General features: G+C 31.3%; 1 protein-coding gene across 1 annotated transcript in view; it reads left to right on the forward strand.

Moving 5' to 3' along the window:
• Positions 1 to 20,799, forward strand: part of LOC142330195 (cubilin homolog) — a 170,094-nt gene that overhangs the window by 21,717 nt on the left and 127,578 nt on the right. Inside the window, exons 5-9 of the mRNA XM_075375320.1 lie at positions 3,141 to 3,272; positions 5,883 to 6,079; positions 11,427 to 11,605; positions 15,044 to 15,277; positions 18,210 to 18,344. Of these exons, the coding sequence (XP_075231435.1) occupies positions 3,141 to 3,272; positions 5,883 to 6,079; positions 11,427 to 11,605; positions 15,044 to 15,277; positions 18,210 to 18,344 (877 nt within the window). The remainder of the gene's footprint in view (positions 1 to 3,140; positions 3,273 to 5,882; positions 6,080 to 11,426; positions 11,606 to 15,043; positions 15,278 to 18,209; positions 18,345 to 20,799) is intronic.

Here is a 20,799-nt window from a genome sequence, read left to right on the forward strand (position 1 = left end):
AGTTCTTGTGTAGGACTTCATCCATGCCTTAACTCACCATGGCTTATTTTCAGGTGATTTAATTTTGATTAGTTTGTGTTGTGTTCGTGAATTTTTCATTATTTCTTCTAAATCTTTTTTACTCTTTGCTAGAATTACTATTTCATCAGAAAATCTTAGCATCTTTATCTTTTCACCTTGTACTGTTACTCCAGAATAAATTGTTCTTTAACATCATTAACTGCTAGTTTTATGTAAAGATTAAAAAGTAACAGAGATAGGGAACATCCTTGTTGAACTCCCTTTTTTATTACAGCTTTTTTCTTATGTTCTTTAATTATTACAGTTACTGTTTGGTTCCTGTAAATGTTAGCAATTGTTCTTCTATCTTTGTACTTGAACCCTAATTTTTGTACAATCCACCAGTTTGTACAATCTATCAATCTTTTCGTCACCTGCACTGCATAGTAATTCTGCAGGTAGGCTGTCGATTCTAGGAGCCTGTCTGCCATTCAGATCTTTTAATGCTCTCTTAAATTCAGATCTCAGTATTGTTTCTTCCCTTTCATCCTCTTTGACCTCCTCTTCTTCTTTTATGACACCATTTTCTAATTCATTTCTTCTGTATAACTCTTCAATATATATTCCACCCACCTATCGACTTTTCTTTTCGTACTCTAAATCGGTGTACCATCTTTGTTTAACACATTATTAGATTTTAATTTATGTACCCCAAAATTTTCTTTAACTTTCCTGTATGCTCCGTTTATTTTACCGATGTTCATTTCTCCTTCCACTTCTGAACACTTTTCTTTAATCCACTCTTCTTTTACTAGTGTGCACTTCCTGTTTATAGTATTTCTTAATTGTCGATAATTCCTTCTACTTTCCTTATCGGTAGCATTCTTATATTTTCTACGTTAGCTGCAATATATCTTTAAAATCCAAGGCTTTCTACCAGTTCTCTTTCTTCTGTCTAAGTTCGTATCTGCTGATTTAAGAATTTCCTTTTTAACATTCTCCCATTCTTCTTCTACATTTTCTACCTTATCTTTTTGAAATACTCTACTCTCTTCCCCATCTTCTTGTTCATTACAAAACCTATTCCTGCCTGCCTATTATATGAAGCTGAGTTAATTATTCTAAAATCAGCTGACCAAAAGTTGTTTTCCCCTTCTCAACGAAACCTCGCTAATTTCTACTATATCTACATTTATACTATCCATTTCCCTCTTTAAATTTTCTAACCTACCAACCTTTTTTAGACTTCTAACATTCCACACTCCGACTTGTAGAATGTTATTTTTTAATTTTCTGGTGACCTCTTTTTAGTAGTCCCCACCAAGAGATCCGAACAGGGGACTAGTTTCCTTCGGAATATTTTACCAAGGAAGGTGCCTCCTTCAATCTGCAAAAATGCAGAGCTACATTTTCTTGGAGAAAAGCAGCTGTAGTTTTCTATTGCTTTTAGCTGCGCAGTACTCAGAAGATTGAGTGATGTTCATATGGCCATTTAAGTCATCCTGACCTAAGCCCTTAACAACTACTGAAAGAGCTGCTGCCCTCTTTCAGGAATAATTCCTTAGTCTGGCTCTCCGATATGTTTGCTCCTTTGATTCAGCTACTCTGTATCACTGAGCACTCAAGCCCCCTCACCATCAGTAAGGTCTCATGATTCATAGAGGGAGTAATATTGGTTAGTAAAATATTTTAATAGGATAACTTTGTTCGTTACTTATATGTTTTTACTTTTCGATTTTGGCCACTTTAGAACCAAGTTTCAACCTCTATCACTTCTTTCTTCTTTGGTAATTTCTCTCTTCCCAGTACTTCTTCATTTTCTTTGCATGTTCTTCTTTGTGTTCTGACCATTTCATCTTCAGTTTTTTCCTGATGTTTTGTCCTTTGAAAATGTTATTTTGGTTTTTTAAGGGTTACTCTTTAATTTTAATATCATTTTTGATATATTTTTAAATTTTAAGACTTCTCTCATAATCCCATTTATTTATGATTTCCTATTATAGAAGAAATCAAAAGATTTGCTTATTTAGACTATTTTTACTCATTTTGATAAGGTGACCAAAACATATCAGTCATTGTTTTTTCGTTGTGTCCATTACAGTTTTCTACATTTTGAGATATTTAATTGTTACTTCTAAGTTTAAATGTGTTTTTATGTATTATGGGATGTAACATTTCTTAAATTATTTTTCTTTCTGTCTTTTCTATATTTTCCGTATCTGTGTTCATGTTTAAGCACTTGCACACATATAACTCTGGTTTTATTACTCTGTTATAATGTCTGATTTTCAAGTTTTTTAAAAAGCATCTTTTCTTGTGTGTACTTTTGATTGTTTTGAAGTTTTTTCTATTTTTAAAACTCTACCTTGTATTGTTGATTTTTCTCTAATACATTTTTCTGTCAAAGTTCACCTAGACCTCTGATTTACTGATTCTATATCTTGCTAATCCAAAATTTGTCAATTCTAGATTATGAGAGTACTGGAAGGTCATCTATGAAAGCTAAACAATTGGTTCTAATTCCAGTTTTCTTACCTAAGATTATTGGTCTGATATTCTGATTTTCTACTTCTATGTTCCATAGTCTTAGTTTTTCCAAGATACAGTTAAATACATACATTGACTTATTGTATTTCCATTTTTAATTTTTCTTTTGAAAAAACAGTGACATGATAATATAATAATAATAATATAATTTCACATAATAATATAATTTCATAAAATAAAGATTTGTAATGTCACATATTAAGAAAATACATTTTTATCATGTCCACTACAGGTTGTAATCATTGTGGGATCTGGTTCACAAGAATCTAATCTCAATTTTATTTTAATACACTCAGTATTCTTTTTTGATTGATACTTATAATTTTATAACAGATTAAAATTAATGCTATTTTCCGATTTAGAATTATATATTTACACATGATAATTAATTATACTGGCAAGAATTATTTTTAAATACTTACCAGTAAATGTTATCTAAAGGTAAACTATTGTTATTAATTATAATTTTTTTATAGCTTTATTTTTATTTTTTACAGATGTTTGTGTCATTTAAAAATATATTTTTTGTTAAATTTTATATTGTTTTATAAAATAATTTGTAAAAAAATTGTTTTTTGATGTTATTGGATTAGTTGAGGAACGGTCGGGGTGAACATTCACCGTACTTGGGAAATGGAAAATATTGTGGTCTAGATAAACCTGAAGAACTGGAGACAATCAGTAATCATTTACACATAACTTATGTTGCTTATGAAAATGCAAAGGTATGTTATAAAAATTACATCTGAACATTTTTATTTACTTTTCATGATTAGATATGCACAATCACTTTTTAATTAAGCCTATTCTATTTGGATTTTAGTTCTTCTATATTCTTAAAATTCACTTTAATCATATGAAGTTTGGCATATATAATTTTGTAATCATTATGAGTGCATAGAGTTAAAATAGAATTGCCTTTGAAAATTAAACATGATAAAAATAATTCTTTTAATTTTGACTTTCTGAAGCCATAATAAATTAGGAATAATTGGTATTTCTTTTTGTTTTTTGCTTTGACCACTTCCAAAAAGTAAAAAAAAAAATAGCAAAAAAATTTAAATAAAGTTACCAATAAGATTATTGCCAATAACACACAGATCTGAAAAAAGTTCAGGAACGATCTTCTTTATTATGAAATCAAATTATATATTTAATCAGTGTTATATCTATTTATTTAGTATGCTGCTGTTTTTATCAAATTTTGTGTGTGTTGACAAAATCAACTAATTAAATGAACAAACACAATGCAGGTTGATATGAAATGATTCGATTATATATTTCAAAATTTCCTAACCTTTACAAGATATGGAGGTGTATAACATGTGCCTTCGAGAGTGCATCATTTCTGAGAAATGGGAGTGCCAGCGATTGATACTTGTGCCAAAAAGGGACCTGGCACTCCCTTCTTCTTATTGGCTGTTGGCTATGATAGATAGAATGGCCAAGGTGCTGGAGCGCAGCATAGAATACCCACGGCAGTTGTGGAGCAGGGGGGTTGCCTCTCTGCGACCCAGTACGGCTTTTGCAGCCCTCAACGCCATGGCCGCTTGAGGTTACCGGGAGAATCTTGAGAGGCAGTTGGTGGAGTATTTGCACACTCGTTACTCTAGACATGAGAAATGCATTTGACTGTATTTCTTACGTCACCACAATGCAGGCACTGCATTACAATGCAGGCACAATGCAGGTACCCATGTACTTATGGTGCATCATCCGATCTTACCTTGCAGCACAGGATCAAGTACAGTGTGCAGGATGCAGGGGGTATTGGTTGAATGGAGCCTGCGCAGGGGTGTGCCTCAGGGATCAGTCCTTGGGCTGACCCTTTGGAAACTGACATATGATGGGGTATTCTGGGTCCCTCTTACGCAGGGAATGACCATAATAGGATATCCAGATGACCACGCCCTGGTGGTAGAGGCTACACTTGGCAAGATGCCTCTAAAAATAAATGAATCATATGTTGTGATAAATACACAGATGATGGGGGCGGGGTTGTCAATCGCTCCAGACAAGACTGAGGTGGTTGCAGTCTTAAGAGCAAGGAGGAGACTGAAACTGAAACTAACACTGGAGAGAAAAAGGATTGATTCAAGGCCAGCAATAAAACATTTAGGATATGGATTGATTCCAGAATGAAATTCGGCATTCATGCCATAGAAACCACCAACAAATCAGAGAGGATGATGAGATTAATTGCTGCCCTCTATCAAATGCTGGAGGACCGACTCAGTATCGCAGGAGGTTACTGGTTGGAGTCACATATTCCAGCATGCTTTATAGGGCCGAGCTATGGGCTGATGTGACAAAATACACAAAATGACAAGGGAAGCTTGAGGTGGTACATAGAAAATGCTGCTTGAGAATCACTGTAGTGTACCAGACCATAACAAAGGAGGCAGCCAAGGTCCTGGTGGGGATCATGCCAATAGATTTAGTCACACAGCGAAGGAGGAGGAGGATCTGGGAACAACGACCTTTGCCGCATGGGCACAGAAAACACCTGTCATCGCAGATTGAAAAAGAACTACTTGTGGTCAGGCAGTTGCGCTGGGACTAGGGGACAAAGGGCTGCTGGACCTTCACAGATTTGGCTTAGATTATATGGATCTATGCCCTGATTGTGATGAGGAGGAGTCTCCATATCATGTCCATTTTTGCTGCCCATGGTTTGGTGGTGAGCATAAGGAGATACTGGATGCTTTGGGCCTGGAAGACATGTTCTGCCCCAGTGCATCTTGTATGCAGGGCATCATGTTAGAGGTAGCCAGTGAATGGAGGGCAGTAGAAAACATCGTCAAGAAGGTATTAGACAAAGTTACACATCTGTAAACAGTCCCATCAGGAAATAAGATGCTGGAGGATGCTGGGCCAGATAGGTCTGTGACTGAGCACCTAGAGGGCCCCCCCGAGCATGTGGGGCTCATCCTTGCGCAATGAGGTCGCAGGCACTTTGCATACTGGCACCTGACGGTGTTACTTTCCCCTTTCCGAAGCAATGCACTGTAGAGCAGTACCAGGATGGTGGGAGGGAAAAATCCTTTTCAAGATATGAGCTATTAAAGAAGCAGTACTGAAGTTCTACCAAAGAAGATGCTCCTAAGGCGTTCTAAATGGTCCTACATAAGAAAAAGTTTCAGTATTGTAAAGGAAGTCATTTAATATTAAATAATTCTTAAGCGTTTCAGGTGTTTTGATGTTATTTTATATTAATAACAAAATTGAGGTCCATTATTAGAATAATCTTAGCAATATATTTTTTCTTTGTTATATTTTATCTTATTTGTTAATAGTTGTTTTCTAAAATTAAATAGTTTTGTAAAATTTTTCAGGGTGTTGTGTTGACATATAATGATGTTTCTCTAAGTTGTGGTGGTGAAATTCACTTATCACCCATGAATAAAGTTGTGAATATAAGTAGTCCAAATCATCCTAATTTTCCACCACCTCATATTGAATGTATTTGGATAGTAACTGGACCAGCTGGTGAATCTGTCCATATTGATTTTCCTTTCCAGTTTGTGTTTAGGTAAGATACGAGTGATTTATTTTGTGCATGTGAAATGCTTATAGTATTGTAGTTTTCCTTGTTTCTAGTATTGTTTTAAAATGGATTACTTTTAGTTTTCCTTATCATAAAATTTGAAGATCTGTGTAGTTTAAAAAAGTTTTAATACCACAAAACCAAGTTTCTTTATTATACTCAAATTTCTTGGAATATTTTGGAGTAGATTTAATTTTATGGGAATAAATTCAGATATGAAGATAAGTTTAGAAATATAAAAATATATTGACAAAATAAAAAGAAATTATATAAATACTTTTTCGGGTTGTGTTGGGTACTGAATAATTTGAAAAAGAAAAGTACTGGAAACCAAAAAGAAAGATAAAATGTAGATATTTTGAATACTGATATTCAGAGGAATGTTGATGATTAATTTGATTTCTAATACTCAAATAGAGGAGATTCTATGATGAAGTGAAGAAAAAAGGTTTCTTACTAGAAAAACTAAAAGAGAGGTGTCCCTTAAGGCATTAAGGTTAGGTATTTTTATATTAAAAGGTAGAGTAGAGGTCGTAGAATATGATGGAAAAAAAAAGTAGAATCCATAAGCAGTTAATTAGGTAAGCGGGGCAAATTTGTTAAAACTGAAAGTTAATGTAGTAAAACAGAACAGAATAAAGAAATATATTAAATCAGTTGTATAACTGATTGAAAAATAAATATATGAAATTAAGAAATATTGTTTGAATTAAATTTTAAAGATTTTGAATTTTTATTGAATGAGGTATCAAATTGTGACCAGATGCTGAATATGTGTGTCTTAATTGTGATGAGATTCTGAACGTCTGTGCTATATAACAAATACTGGATGTATCACAATTTATTTATTCTTTTGGTAGATATGCTAACACAGTTATTAGCTGCAGTACGGTGGTTTTGAACCATGCAGCACATGATATCCACAAATATTCAAAACTTATCCAATATGTCGAGTGCATATCCAAAGATGTGGAGAACATCCATATCTTGGGCTAATGGGCTATCATAAGGATAATTTGAATATACTGAAATGTATGGGGTGTTGATTGGGTTTCCTGTACTTTCCTGGGATTATTGGGATATCTGTCAACATCCTATAAATCCTAGAGAAAATAGAAAGTTTTTCTTTATTCTTTTATATAAAATAACTACCAGAATAAGATGAAAGTTTAATAACTTCCTCAAGATTTAAAATCTGCAGATTTGCATCATTTTAATTGCATTTTAATAATACAAACTGTACAAAATCCTAGGTTCCTAAGATTTTTTCTAATGTTTAGTTTCTGTCATTGTTATAGTAAATTTATGCTTTATGAGTTAACTGAAAAAATCGGTTTTTTCAGTTTTGGTTCATCTGCAACATTGGTTCTACTAAATTTCTACTACACTGCCAGATTTTTTATATATCCAGCCAAATATGACAGTTGCAGATTATTGTATTAAGTTCTCTTACCCAGATTTTTGTATAAGATTATCTTTGAATGTTGTTCTGGATGGGTTGATCAACTATACAAATGTGCTTGTATATTATTATAAGTTTATTAAAAATAGTATATAAATTATTGCAACACACTAATCAGAGATTTTATGTTAAAAGTTATGTGTAGTTCACATGATATATCTATCTAATTCACATAAATATGAGGGTTGTTTTTTCCAACCTCCTATGGGCTATAAAAAAAAGACACATTGATGTTATTACTAAATTGATTTTATTATTAAAAGTTGAGTATATTTAACTTATTTTTCTACATAATCGCCAAAATGATTGAGACATATGTTGTATCATGACACCAGCTTTCCAATGCCCTCTTCAAAGAAGTTTGCCGCCAGTGAGGTAAGGTACTTCTTGACAGCCTCCTGTTTGTTGGTGGCTAAGTGTTGTCTGTCCAACCATGCCTTCAACTCTCAAAAGAGATGAAAATTGCTAGATGCTAGGTCTGAACTATATGGTGGATGGTTGAAAACTTCCCACTTGAATTGTTTTGATCCACAATCGCACTGATATAGTGCGATTGTGGATCAAAACTATGCCAGACGAGGGCATGTCTCTTTGTTTGTTCTTGATCGCTCTGCAGAGGTGATGTAAAGATTCACAATAAACTTCCTTTGTTATTGTTGTCCTCTGCTCCATAAAGTCCACCAACAAGACACCTCATGGTTCCAAAAAGCTGTGGCCATTGTTTTCCTGTTGCTCAGTGTCTGTTTGAACTTTTTTGGCTTGTTTGGAAAAGAAGTGTGCAACTATTGCTTAGACTGTTCTTTGATTTCTGGATTGTCATACTGGATCCAAGTCTCATGGCTAGTAATGGTAAACTTTAAAATTCTCTTTCCCTCATTATCATAATGTGTGAGAAACATTAAGGCTGACGCCATTCGCTGTGTTTTGTGATAGTCACTTAACATTTTTGGGACCCAACCTGCACATGGTTTCTGGTATCCTAGGTCTCTAGTCACAATAGTGTACAGAGAAGACCTTGAAATTTCTGGGAGAAATTCTTTCTGCAGAAAGTTCACTTATTGTAAATAAGTTTTCACTTACAAAAGTTACAAAATAAAAGTTTTGTAATGGACAAAACTAAAATCATCAACACACTCAACCAGGCATACAGTAGTGACAGACTAGAGTCCTTATCCACCTTTGTCATAGACATCTGTCGCCTTTCTTTAAATTTCCTACACTGCTCCCATATATTACCATTATTCATAAAGTTTTCACCATTCTGCGGTGGATTTCAGCAGTGCTACATCCTTCTGCTTGGAGAAAACGTATCACATTTTGCAACTCACACTTGGTGGGAGCATCAATCATAGCAGCCATGTTCAATTGTTCATAGCTCAGCTCAGACTAATGCAATGGAATTGGCAAGGCAGAGGTTGTGTTGGTGGGTGGGGGGTGCGTGCAATTGCACGATGTGCAGACCTAATTAATTTTTTATTAACCTCAGGGACCACCAATTGGTATTGCTTCAGAGAATGAGATGAATGGCAAGTAGCATGTGAAAATGCCATGCCTGACTGGGATTTGAACCCAGGACTGACCTCCAGATGAAAGGTCAAGACAATATCACTCACGCCACAGAGGCCAGCACGATGTGCAGACCTGGCTCTCACCTATCTCTTGTTTACTTAGATGCACGATCAGAGGTTGAAAAAAAATAGCCCTCATACTTACAAATTTACAGGCCTGCTCATTTCTGAAATATTTTTATTTTGTCGAATTTGTATTTATCGGAATAAAATAGTTATTAATTAATTATATATTTAAGAGCGTCTATGAGCTATATCCACACAATATAACAGATGTAACATAACCTATATTTATATTTCGTAGTAGTGTTCATTTGATGTGATATAGATCTTCATAGCCTGAAGATGTTCTAGGGATTCCTGATGATCTTAGATGATGTCTTTAGGATATCCTAGGGACTATAAATATTAGATCCCAAGAATCCCCCCTCTGGTGAGTCCTTTATCAATATATATATATATATATATATATATATCTTGTCAGTATAGCTCTTGAGATATCTAGGACAAGCCATTTTTATGTCCTATCCAAGATTATATCTCCTAAGATGCTCTTAGGATGCTCTATCATGATATACTTATCAGGGATCATCCTAAGATATGCATACTGCATGTTCTTCTAGGACATTCATTGGCTATCCTGACAATACTTTTGTTTTGTGTGGAGCATTGCAATTTTACTTTTAATCCTCTGTGTTTATTTCAGATCAGTGGTGTAATAAAGCTATGAATCACTACTCAACATCTACCATGGTTGTACTTTAAATCTGTAAAAAGCACTACTATTTATTTCATTGCACTTTTATTTTATTATTTTATTTAATGAATGAATGATGTAAATTAATTATCAGCTGATCATTAGACTATAATAACACTATTGTAAAGGTTAATTAATCTTCAGTTAGTGAGGTGACGTTTCACAGACGCATACAGTGAGGTGACATCATTTGACACCCCTTAGTTTTTTATTACTTTTTGTCATTTTAAAATAAATTTCTAATTTTAGTTATTGTTAAGTGAATAAAGGTTTTTAAAACACCTTTAATACTTTAAAACCCTTTTTAATGCAGTAAAACACTTTAAAATAGGAAAACAGATTATTCCATATTTCAATTTCACTTTCATTTTGAATATTACGCCTGTTACCAATTTGTAATATATTATGTGTCGCAACTCGGACATTTCTTTTCAGTTCTACCTTAGACCATCTAAAGTTGGTTTTACTCAATAAATGTTTTCATCTATTTCCTCATGTTTATCAATCCCTACATTATTACCACCTCCTGAAACTTCGATCTCAGAATCTGTGTCATGCTCGCTGACAATATAGTCATTCTGATCAACAGCCTGTTCCTCATTTCCCACAACAACCACCTCTTGAATTCCATCTCTAGCTCATTTTTGGTTACCATTTGCACCTTGTTCCCTATTTTTACTTGTAATTGGTTCATCAATATCCGAATCCTTGCTTTCATGTCCATCCAGTTCACAAAGGATTGCTTTTTTGAAATTCTGATCATTCACGTTCATTTTTGCACTGGAAAAAATTAATACGATTTGCTAATAAAATTGAAACAACTAGATGCAAAGAAATTAATATTTAAGCAAAAATCCGCATTATTTGATCATTTTACAAAAGGAGATTGTACTTACATAAATGGTGAGTACATTTCACTTTGACGTCGAACACTCGATTGAGAAAAATCAGACACTGTAAAAATTTACAGTGCGTAGCAGTCTAACTAAAAATAAAAATAACCAGTTATTGCAAAGCATGTTTCATTATATGATCAAAGGTGGGGGTAATCCTGTAATGACTAGACGTGCACCATCATTTTGATGTCACCTCACCAGTTGAAGGTTAAAACAGATGATTTCATTTAAGAGAAATACACATAGGAAACATAAAAGATATGAGAAAGAAATACCCATAAGAAAGAAACAGGAAACCAATAAATCAACAACCCAAAAATGTAAAAATACATCTCTGAGGAAGTTAAAAAAGATGACTAAATGTATTATTAATATATATATGTATATATATATGGTGAAATATATGATATATTTTTAATGATATTTGGCTATTTATAAAGTCAATCCAGATATCTAGAATGGGGTGATTTCTAGATTTCCGATTTATTAGATTTTCAAATTTCTAGTTTGAATAAGAGCTCTGAATAAATGGGTAAAATAATATCGCAAAATTAAACCAAAATTCATATTTTAATTTTTGATAGCTAAAATAATTTTATTGTGTATTAATATTTTTTCCTTTCCTTTAATATTAATATCTTATGTTTAGTGACTGTCAGAAAGAGTATATTGAGCTACGTGATGGTGCTACTGAAATTTCTCCTTTAATTGATAACATATGTAAAACTCCATTAATGTATGAAATGACTGCAGGAAATAATTTGCGGGTAAAATATGTAGTTGATACTTCACTGCCATCAGATAGCTTCTTATTGACTGTTTCACTAAGTATGATCATTTATTATTATTTATTTAATTATTCTTTAAAGTTGTTTGTATAGTTATTATATGAATAATAATTTTTATTCTAATCAAATTTGGTATGAAAGCAGACATTCATTAAATAATTTGTTTAATTACAAGAGTGTTTAATTATATGATATAAGAAACTAAGCATATTATATTTTTAATTGCTTTCAACCTATATATCACAATAAAGTTAAAGATGTTTCGCCTTGAGCATTGATACAGGCATCAATTTGTTTCTTTATGTCCAGTGCAATTTTCCATAGATTTGCTGTGCTGATGTTAATGATGCTGTCTTTGATATCTTCTTTCATTTCATCTAAAGTGTGTGGATATTCTTGAAAACACAGTACCTTTCAGATGACCCCATAAATAAAAATTTAGTGGTGAGAAATCTGGGGACCATGGAGACCACTGTCTACAGGAAATTATAGTCATTGAAAAATTCACGTTACAACTTCATAGTTGAACTGCCATTGTATGTAGCATCATTTTGCTGTACTCTTTGGTTTCAAGCAACGATTTGTAAAAAATTCTGAATATCAATCTGCAGTTAAATTTTCTATAAAAAAAGTGGATCCACACTCTTGATCTTGAAACACCAACTCCAACTTTTGAGAATGCAATGCCTTTTGTGATAAATGTAAGGATTCTCATAGCTCCAAGTTGTATTGTTTTGGTTATTAATGCAAAAAAAAATTAAACTGTGCTTCGTTTAAAAGAAATTAATAACAATAAAAATTTTCCAAAACATACATATCATCTGTTTGAAGATTACTGAAGTCATCTGTTAAAGTCAGTCTCCCAATATTTCTATACTACTTTATTTGATATGGGCATTACTGAAGTTTTTTTGTAGCCTTGTGAACAACTTTGACTGAAAATTCAACTTAATTGAAAAACTTTCCCATAGAGTTTTAAAGCAATTGATGAATTGTCATGCAAACTGTCATCATGTAACACTGATGTAACACTGACAACTTGTATGTTTGTGATCAGCCAAATTTTTTGTTTCACAAATCTAGACACTACATGAAATATAGCTAATTTATTTATTATTGCACTATTGGGAAAATTAACCATAAAAAATGGTGAAATTCAGAAAAAGGCTGAACAATTAAATAATGTTCCAAATATACTTGATTGGGTTTGTGAAATTGTTGTATTTGTTGTATTACTGTGAAACTATTGAAAGATGGAAGGAAACAATCTATGTCTTTGGATCTAGCACAGACTCAGCAATATATTTGCTGTTAGGAACCCTTCAACAACAGTCTTGCAAATGTAGGATTGCAACCGTTTTGGGTTATGTGACTTTATGGCCTGTTTAATATATATATAAATTTAAAGAGCAGTGATAATTGTGTTAAAAGAAAATAACAGATAAAACCTGTTTTAGAAAATAACACCAATGATATTGCAAAAATATATCTACAGAATATCTTGAGTAAATCTTACTTAGTATTAATACTTTTAATTTGGTTTTGGATTTAGAGTTAATATTGTAAACTATTATTATTACTATCATCGAGTGTCAATTGTAGTTATTAATGATCAGATATGCCTGTTCTTGGCTAACAGAAAGTGGTTGAGTCTCTTTTGAAAACCTGGGATTGAATTGCGAAGTAAACTAAAGCTCAGAAAGTTTAAAGTTCTGAATTAAATTAATTGATAATAAAAAGATCAGATGTGCTATTTAACCTCACCCTAAACATGTTTTGTAATCACTTTTTAACAAAACAAGCATCATTAACAACAGCACACCTTAGGTAGAAACTATATCATAGTTCAGAAAAAAACATTGGATTTGCATTTGCTAATATTTAAAGATTTAAATGCCAATTTTATCTTATTTATTTTTTAATCATATATAAAAGTTTAAAGCACATTTTGTCTTGCTGATTTATAACAAGTCTTTTACCTTTCTATTTCATTTACAGTTGAATAGAGTTTGTTTCACGATTTGTAATTTAAATGTAATGATAAATCATTTGTGGATTAACTTATTTATTATTCTTTTTGAAAGTAATTGTGTGATTCTTTTATTTTGGTTGCCATTTTTTTCTTTAACTTCAACTACATGTATGTTGTACTGATATGATCTAAAATATTTATTTATTAAATTGTACATGTAATAACTTGTGTGAGCTACAGCCACTCAACAGATTACTATTAATTGTAATAAATCATGTCATGATCATGTAATGATAGCCCTTAATTATGCAAGTGAATTTTTGTAATTTTATTTGAAATTGTTATACATAAAATGTAAATATATATGACATAAATGTGTAAAAAATTATTTATAAAACATAATTTCAAATAAAATTACAAAAAATTAAAAGGTAATATATAAAATTTAATTTCAACTGAAGATGTGGAATACGATAAAAACTAGTTATTAGAAATTAATATAGTAAGTTTAACTTATTTAATTACTGTGTTTTGGTGGTTTATATGTCAATATGTTGATAAATTATTTGAATATTGACAAAATTTTATATATGAAGTTACGAATATTATAATTAAAATGGACATGCATTATTATAAGGGTGGCTAAAATATCATGCACAGTCACTCATAACTTGCAGATAAAAAGAGATAGTCAAATGAAACAATGATATAAAATTGCATTTTATTTGCAAGAAAAATTCATATTTATTTTTCAATGTAATCATCATTTACATTTCTCCCAACAGTAAACCAGTTTTCTCATTCTGTTTATGAAGAATTCTGGCAGTCTTTCCTTGATCCATGACCTTATTGCATCCTACAGTTTATCAACGATCGTTAAATATATACTATTAACCCTCTTTATTTGTTGAAAGAAGTGAAAATCACAGTACACCAAAGCTAGTGATTGTGGGGGTTGTGAAATAGGTTCAAATTTCAGCTTCACAAGAGTCGTAGTGAAGTGCAATGTGTGCGGGTGGACATTATAATGTTGGAGAATTATTGATCATAACACACATGTAGATTGTCAAACATGACAGATGTATCACCTAAGGTATTTCAACTTCTTTATGTATTGCACAAAATTTACAGCTGCATCTCATATTTAACAATTACATTTTAAAAGATATTTCATTATAAAGTACAATGGAATATTTAATTTTTGTTTGTGCATTTTTTATATATGTTAAAATAAAGAAATTTTTCAGTCTACTTAATGACCCAATTGATCTCTTTCACACATTTCTCACTCTCTTTCTCTTGTAATTTGTCTCTTTTTAATATCCTCTTCCCAACCCTTTCTTTCTTTTTTTTTGCAGTTTATGTTAGTTATGAAATGTAGAATTCTTGTTAAAATTTCACTTATTATTATTATTCTAATTTTACTAGTTTTACATATTTCTTCAAATAACATATGAGCTCCTAGTAAATGATAAATTAAAACTTTTATTTATGTTTATCTTATAGATAAGTGTGGTGGAACATACTACCATCAAAATACTGGTGAGATAGTGTCACCAAATTTTCCTGAATCTTATCCATCAGACACTATTTGTAATTGGCATTTAGTAGCTCCTGACGGTTATGTTTTCAATATGAGTTTTACACATTTTGATCTTGGTAAATCTTCATTAAATAATTGTTCAGACAATAGAGATAAGTTAACCATTGGTTGGGATATACCTGGTGTGAGTGTAAATAGTAAGTATAATTTATACATTATAGCTTTTTGTACACATTTATTTAACTTGTGCATTCTTATTATTCAAATTAAAACTATTCTACAAAAAGACTGTATAGTATAATAAAAAAAATATGTTTTTTATTTACTCTCTTACAGTAAAGCAGAGTTAGGGAATTTAGAAAAAAGGCTGTGCGGAGAATTATCATTATAAGACAGCTAATGGATCATTTTATTTCCATATTAATGTGAGTTTTAACCATATTGTTCACTGTAAACAGCATAAATAAACACTGGTTTTTCCTGTGAAAAATCCACAATCACTATAACTATAAATAGCAAGGGGAGTATAACTATTTTGTAAAGAATAAATAGATATATATATATAAAGTCAATTTCCAGTAATTTATTTGTGGATAATTTAATTTTGGAAATTCACTTTACAGATAATTCACAACATTTTTAAAAGATGTAGATTTATGTATTTTAAAATAAATTAAAACAAAATATTTACAGTATTATTAATTATATGCACTGTACTTTAAATGGAATATTTAACGTGAGGAAAATTTTACATTCTCAAAATAGGAGAAAATCAAGCAACAGAGGATAAAAAGCAGTCTATTGGTTGCCGTTTTGTAGTTGAGAAGAAGCAGCATTATTCTGTATTAAAGTTTTAAAAGTCTATGTAGAATTTTAGTGGCTTAAGATTTAAGTTCTATTAAAATTATTATTTATCAAGATTTTATTTTATTAATGTTGTGTATTATATAATTTTACGTGAACAATTAAAAGATTGGATCAATTTAGATGCGAGAAATTTGTGAAAGTACTATTGTGTATTTATGATGATATAAGATAAGAGTCATCCTACCTGATTTAATTTTATTTTGTTCTTGGTGGATCTAGTTATTTATTTATATTTGTATAATAGTACAGAGGAATGAGTTATAAAAATAACTTGGAATTGACTTTAAAAATATATACAAAAGTAAAATACATTCCTCATCATTTTCCAGATACTCAAACAAGGATAATAAATGTAAAATGTATTAGATCTTATGGAAATTACCTTTAATTGTGCTGTGTTTCTAATATGCTACTGGAATATATTTGGAAATAGTGTGCATTATTACTGTAATTTTTATATTAGTTTTGTTGTTGTGTTATTTTATGTATATACTGTGACTATGTCTGTCACAGATTTATTATTTCTATGCGAGTGGTGTTATGCAATTATAATGTAAAATAAAATAAATTAATAAAATATGTACTAGGGCTTGCTTCAGTCACCCTTGCCGTCTAGCCAGAAAACTGCAGGAGAGATGCAATTATCCAAATTCATCTAAATTTATTAAACTACCTTTGATAACATTCCATATATAGAAAGACATATTACATTACAGAAGTCACTGTTTAATTCAACACAATTCTGACAAATAACAATTGAAACATGAAAACTCTTTTCTCTAATGTTTCCCACATTGTTGACCTAGAAGCTCCTGCTGTAGATGAACATATCCTTATTGGTTCCCCTTTCATTACTCTAGAATACCTTATATCTTGGGAAAAGGTCAAGGTAGAGAGCTAGAAATCAGATTTGTTATAAAACATGCAGTCTGTTATTTTTACATCAAAAAACAAAATCAAAAACAGTAGTAGGTCATTGTCTAAGAGGAAAAATTCACAGCTTCATCCTCAAGAGGATTAGGATCTATGGGTTAAAATCAAGGTTTGATCTATGGCTTTAAAACCTTCCTTGGGATAACACGAATATATCCTGAAAATTTGACAGCAATTGGTCGGTTGATTCTCATATGATGCTATTACAAACAGGCAGTCTGGCTAGCCAGGAAGGGCAAGCAAACCAAACCCTGAATGGCTAGTTTATATGTGTATATATATATATAAGGAAAGAATTGTGTGCGCACGTGCATGTGTTAGCATGACTTATCATGATTTTACCCACACTATTTGGTTACTTGTGTTTTCTGTCACGGTCAATTTTATATTTTTTTTAGTCAAGCAATCGGATACAGTTGCAGTCAATCACATTGCACATATAGTAACAGTGGCAGTGAATGTGTTGGTTCATCTGACATGCCACACACCATTGCAACCCTTAAAAATTCAAAATTCAAAAAACATAAAAACATTTCAAACTGTTTTTCACTTTTTTTTTATTATTTATCATAAAAAAATGGTTTTTAGTTATTTATCTGAAGAGTATTTGCAAATCTAAATTTATTGACTATCTTGTTTAGTATAGTCAGAAATTGGGAAAATTTGCCAGTATTGTTCAAAATCTTTTTACCTTCCTTCACCCCTTTCAAGATCAGATTTCAAAAAATCTAAAAATTCATTTTCATATATTTACATGAAAATTAACACACCAGAAACAAGTTAAAATCCTCATCTGTTATCAAGAAATTAAAAAAATAGTCAGGTTTTAAAAAGAAATTAAAAAATCCAATTTTTTTTTCATTTCAAAAACCATTTCTGAATTTAAATTTTTTAACACACAATTGTAAAAATTGAGAGACGGTTTTAGACATTCACACCAAAAATCAAATGATGTCTTTATTCATTACTGAGAAATTAAAAAAAAAAAAAATACTAAATTTCACTGATACTTCATTTTAACCCTTTAAACTTAGAATTTCATAAAATCCTTTCTTAGTATGCACTTACACCATAAGAAGAATGTGTATACAAATTTTCATCAATTTATTTTAAGTAGTTTTTGCTGGGCATTGATTATGAATCACTCATGACATAATGTATTATATATATAGAATACATAAAAGTATTAGTAATTAATCTGGTACATTTTTACCATTACCTATTGTTTTCTGGTGATTTCTGATTAAATTTTGATTCATTTTTCTTTACCTTGAATGAGTTGTTATAAAGATTTGTAGTATTCTGTGTAAAATAATTTCAATTTTCTAGGATCTACTAGATTATTTTTTCCAAATCTTTTGCGGCTATTTACTCAAGGTCCTTCAGTTCCTTTTTTCACATCAGGAAGTAGTGTAAGGGGCATGAGATTCTCTAATCTGTATCAAATGTACAGACGCATTAGGGGTGAGTGTTATTTAAATATTCAGTCGTATTTAATCTTTATTCTGTTATTGTAAGGTGTCAAAGAAAATAAACATAATTTTATGATATTTATGAAGTAGACAAATGGGTTACAACAATAAATAAATAATTTTTGCTTTTATTTTGCTGCTGATTTCAGCCAAAACAAAAGCATAAGAAATTATTTGCTGAATTGTGTCTCTGAAGTTCTAACCAGGATATAATTTAACTTAAAATTGTGCAATTTGGAATAATTACAGTAGCGTGCAAATTAATCTGAACATGGATTTTTTTGTTTATTTCTATATTGTGGCTACACTGCTTGACCACATCTATTCTTTAAATTGCTGTATAATGTGACGTTATTGATCTTTAGTTGTTTAGCAATTTTCATGTTATAAATGGTGTTTTGTAACAGTTTATTTCATTTTTTATTACAAAATCATGTTCTTGTATTTTTTTGTTCCGTATGTCTTGAATATACAGAGTGATTACAAATGAATAGCTTATCACTTTCAATAGCTAATTAAAAATTTATATTTTTAATAAGTTCTTTATTTTAAGAGTTGATTACTTCATGATTATATAGAAGAATTCTTTAAGTTTTTATTTATAAATGTTCTATGCGTGCACAGTTTGTAACATGACAGATATCAATACAGTAATGGAGTTCGTCCCAAACACATGCAAGCATATGCTGGTCAATGGTAGCAACAGCATTTGTGATACGTTGCTTAAAATTGTCAATATCAACAGGAAGAGACGGTACAAGAAATTTGTCTTTTACATGACCCCATAAAAGTAGTCCCAATGTGTTAAGTCTGGAGTACGTGGTAGTCAATGCTTAAATACCATGTTTTATCACTTGTACGGCCAATTCATCATCTGGGAAGGCATTCATCCAGATAATTTCTAACCTGTAAGTGCCAGTGAAGCGAAGCTCCATCTCATACAAAAACGAAGTTATCACTATCTTCCTCACGTTGAGGCTTAAGCCATTTACTTAATATGTCCAGATAAATTACTCTAGTTACTGTCACTTTGTGAAAAAAGTACACCCTTTCATGAAAATACAGCACATAACATGTTCACTTTAGAGGAATTGCATACAAGTTGTAAACTTTCTCTTGGGTTTTCTGTACCCCATATTCATACATTATGTCTATTAAGTTTTTCACTTATGTGAAGCATACATTCATCACTGAAAATTAGGCAATGAAAAAAGCCATCGTCATTTTCAACACATTCCTGCAACAACTCCACACAAAAATGTTTAAGCAAGATTTTATTGTCAACATTTAAACTTTGTACTAATTATAATTTATAAGGTGTAATTTTCAAACATTTCTGTAGAATTTTCCATACAGTTGGTTGAGGAATTTGCAATTCCAAACTTGCTGATGTTGCCGATTTGCCTGAGCTGCGTTGATATCATCACGAACCCGACCAATTTGTTCTTCTGAAACAGAAGGTCTTCCAGCACTTTTCTTTTTACACAGGTACTCTGTGTTTTGAAACTTTATTCCAGTCATAGACTGATTATGTTCTGAAACGTTGGTGCACAACAGTAATTGAGTTTGTTTTGGCTAATTTGAGCACACAAAAAGCTTTCTCTACTGCAGTAGTGGCCATCTTGTCAGACTGTCAAGATGGACATGACACATCAATCAGTGACATTAGCAGCAGAGCAGATTGCCAACATAAACTTTAAAAAATTCCATATCATTCATTGAATTCACATACACCAGTTTAATTTTTTATAAGCTATCGAAAGTGTATATTTCATTTGTAATTACTCTGTGTAATAGTGGGCGTAACTCCAAGAAAGTGTTAAAAAAATGTTTCTCTTTCTCACTATGGTTTTATGACATAACAGCAAATAGCTTCTGAGTGTGGTGTTGCACTAGGTACAGTGAATGCTATTTAAAAAAAATTAAAGAAACTAACTAGTTCCTTTTCACCTCAAAGGAAAGGGAAATTTTGATCGTAAAAGAAACACTACTATAAACCAGGATCAGTTATTAGTGAGAAAAAGTAAACATGATCCAAAATTATCTGCTGTGGGCCTAAATTGAAAATTAGTATCCAGTGGAACAGATTACTTTTGGTAACTGCTAGATGTTGACTTCTTTTTCGCTGAATGGAAAGCGCATTGGCCAGCTAAAAAGCACATTTAACAACAACAATGTGCAAAAAATGTTTTGAGCAATAGTCAAAAAAAAACTCAAAAATGAATTATAACAAAAAATTGTCCTCATAAAGAAATAATATTGGTATGGTTTCATGATGGATTCAAAAAATGTGTAGTATACTTGTTGAATCGATGCCAAATTGTCTGTGTAAAATTATTAAGAATAAAGAGGACATATTAATTATTAGGTTTTTACAAATTGTACAGGTATGAATTTTTTTTTCTAAATAAAGTTGCATTTTATTAAATAACATTTGTGTTTGAATT

The sequence above is a fragment of the Lycorma delicatula genome, chromosome 9 (genome assembly GCF_047948215.1).
Source record: "Lycorma delicatula isolate Av1 chromosome 9, ASM4794821v1, whole genome shotgun sequence".
Classification (NCBI taxonomy): domain Eukaryota; kingdom Metazoa; phylum Arthropoda; class Insecta; order Hemiptera; family Fulgoridae; genus Lycorma; species Lycorma delicatula.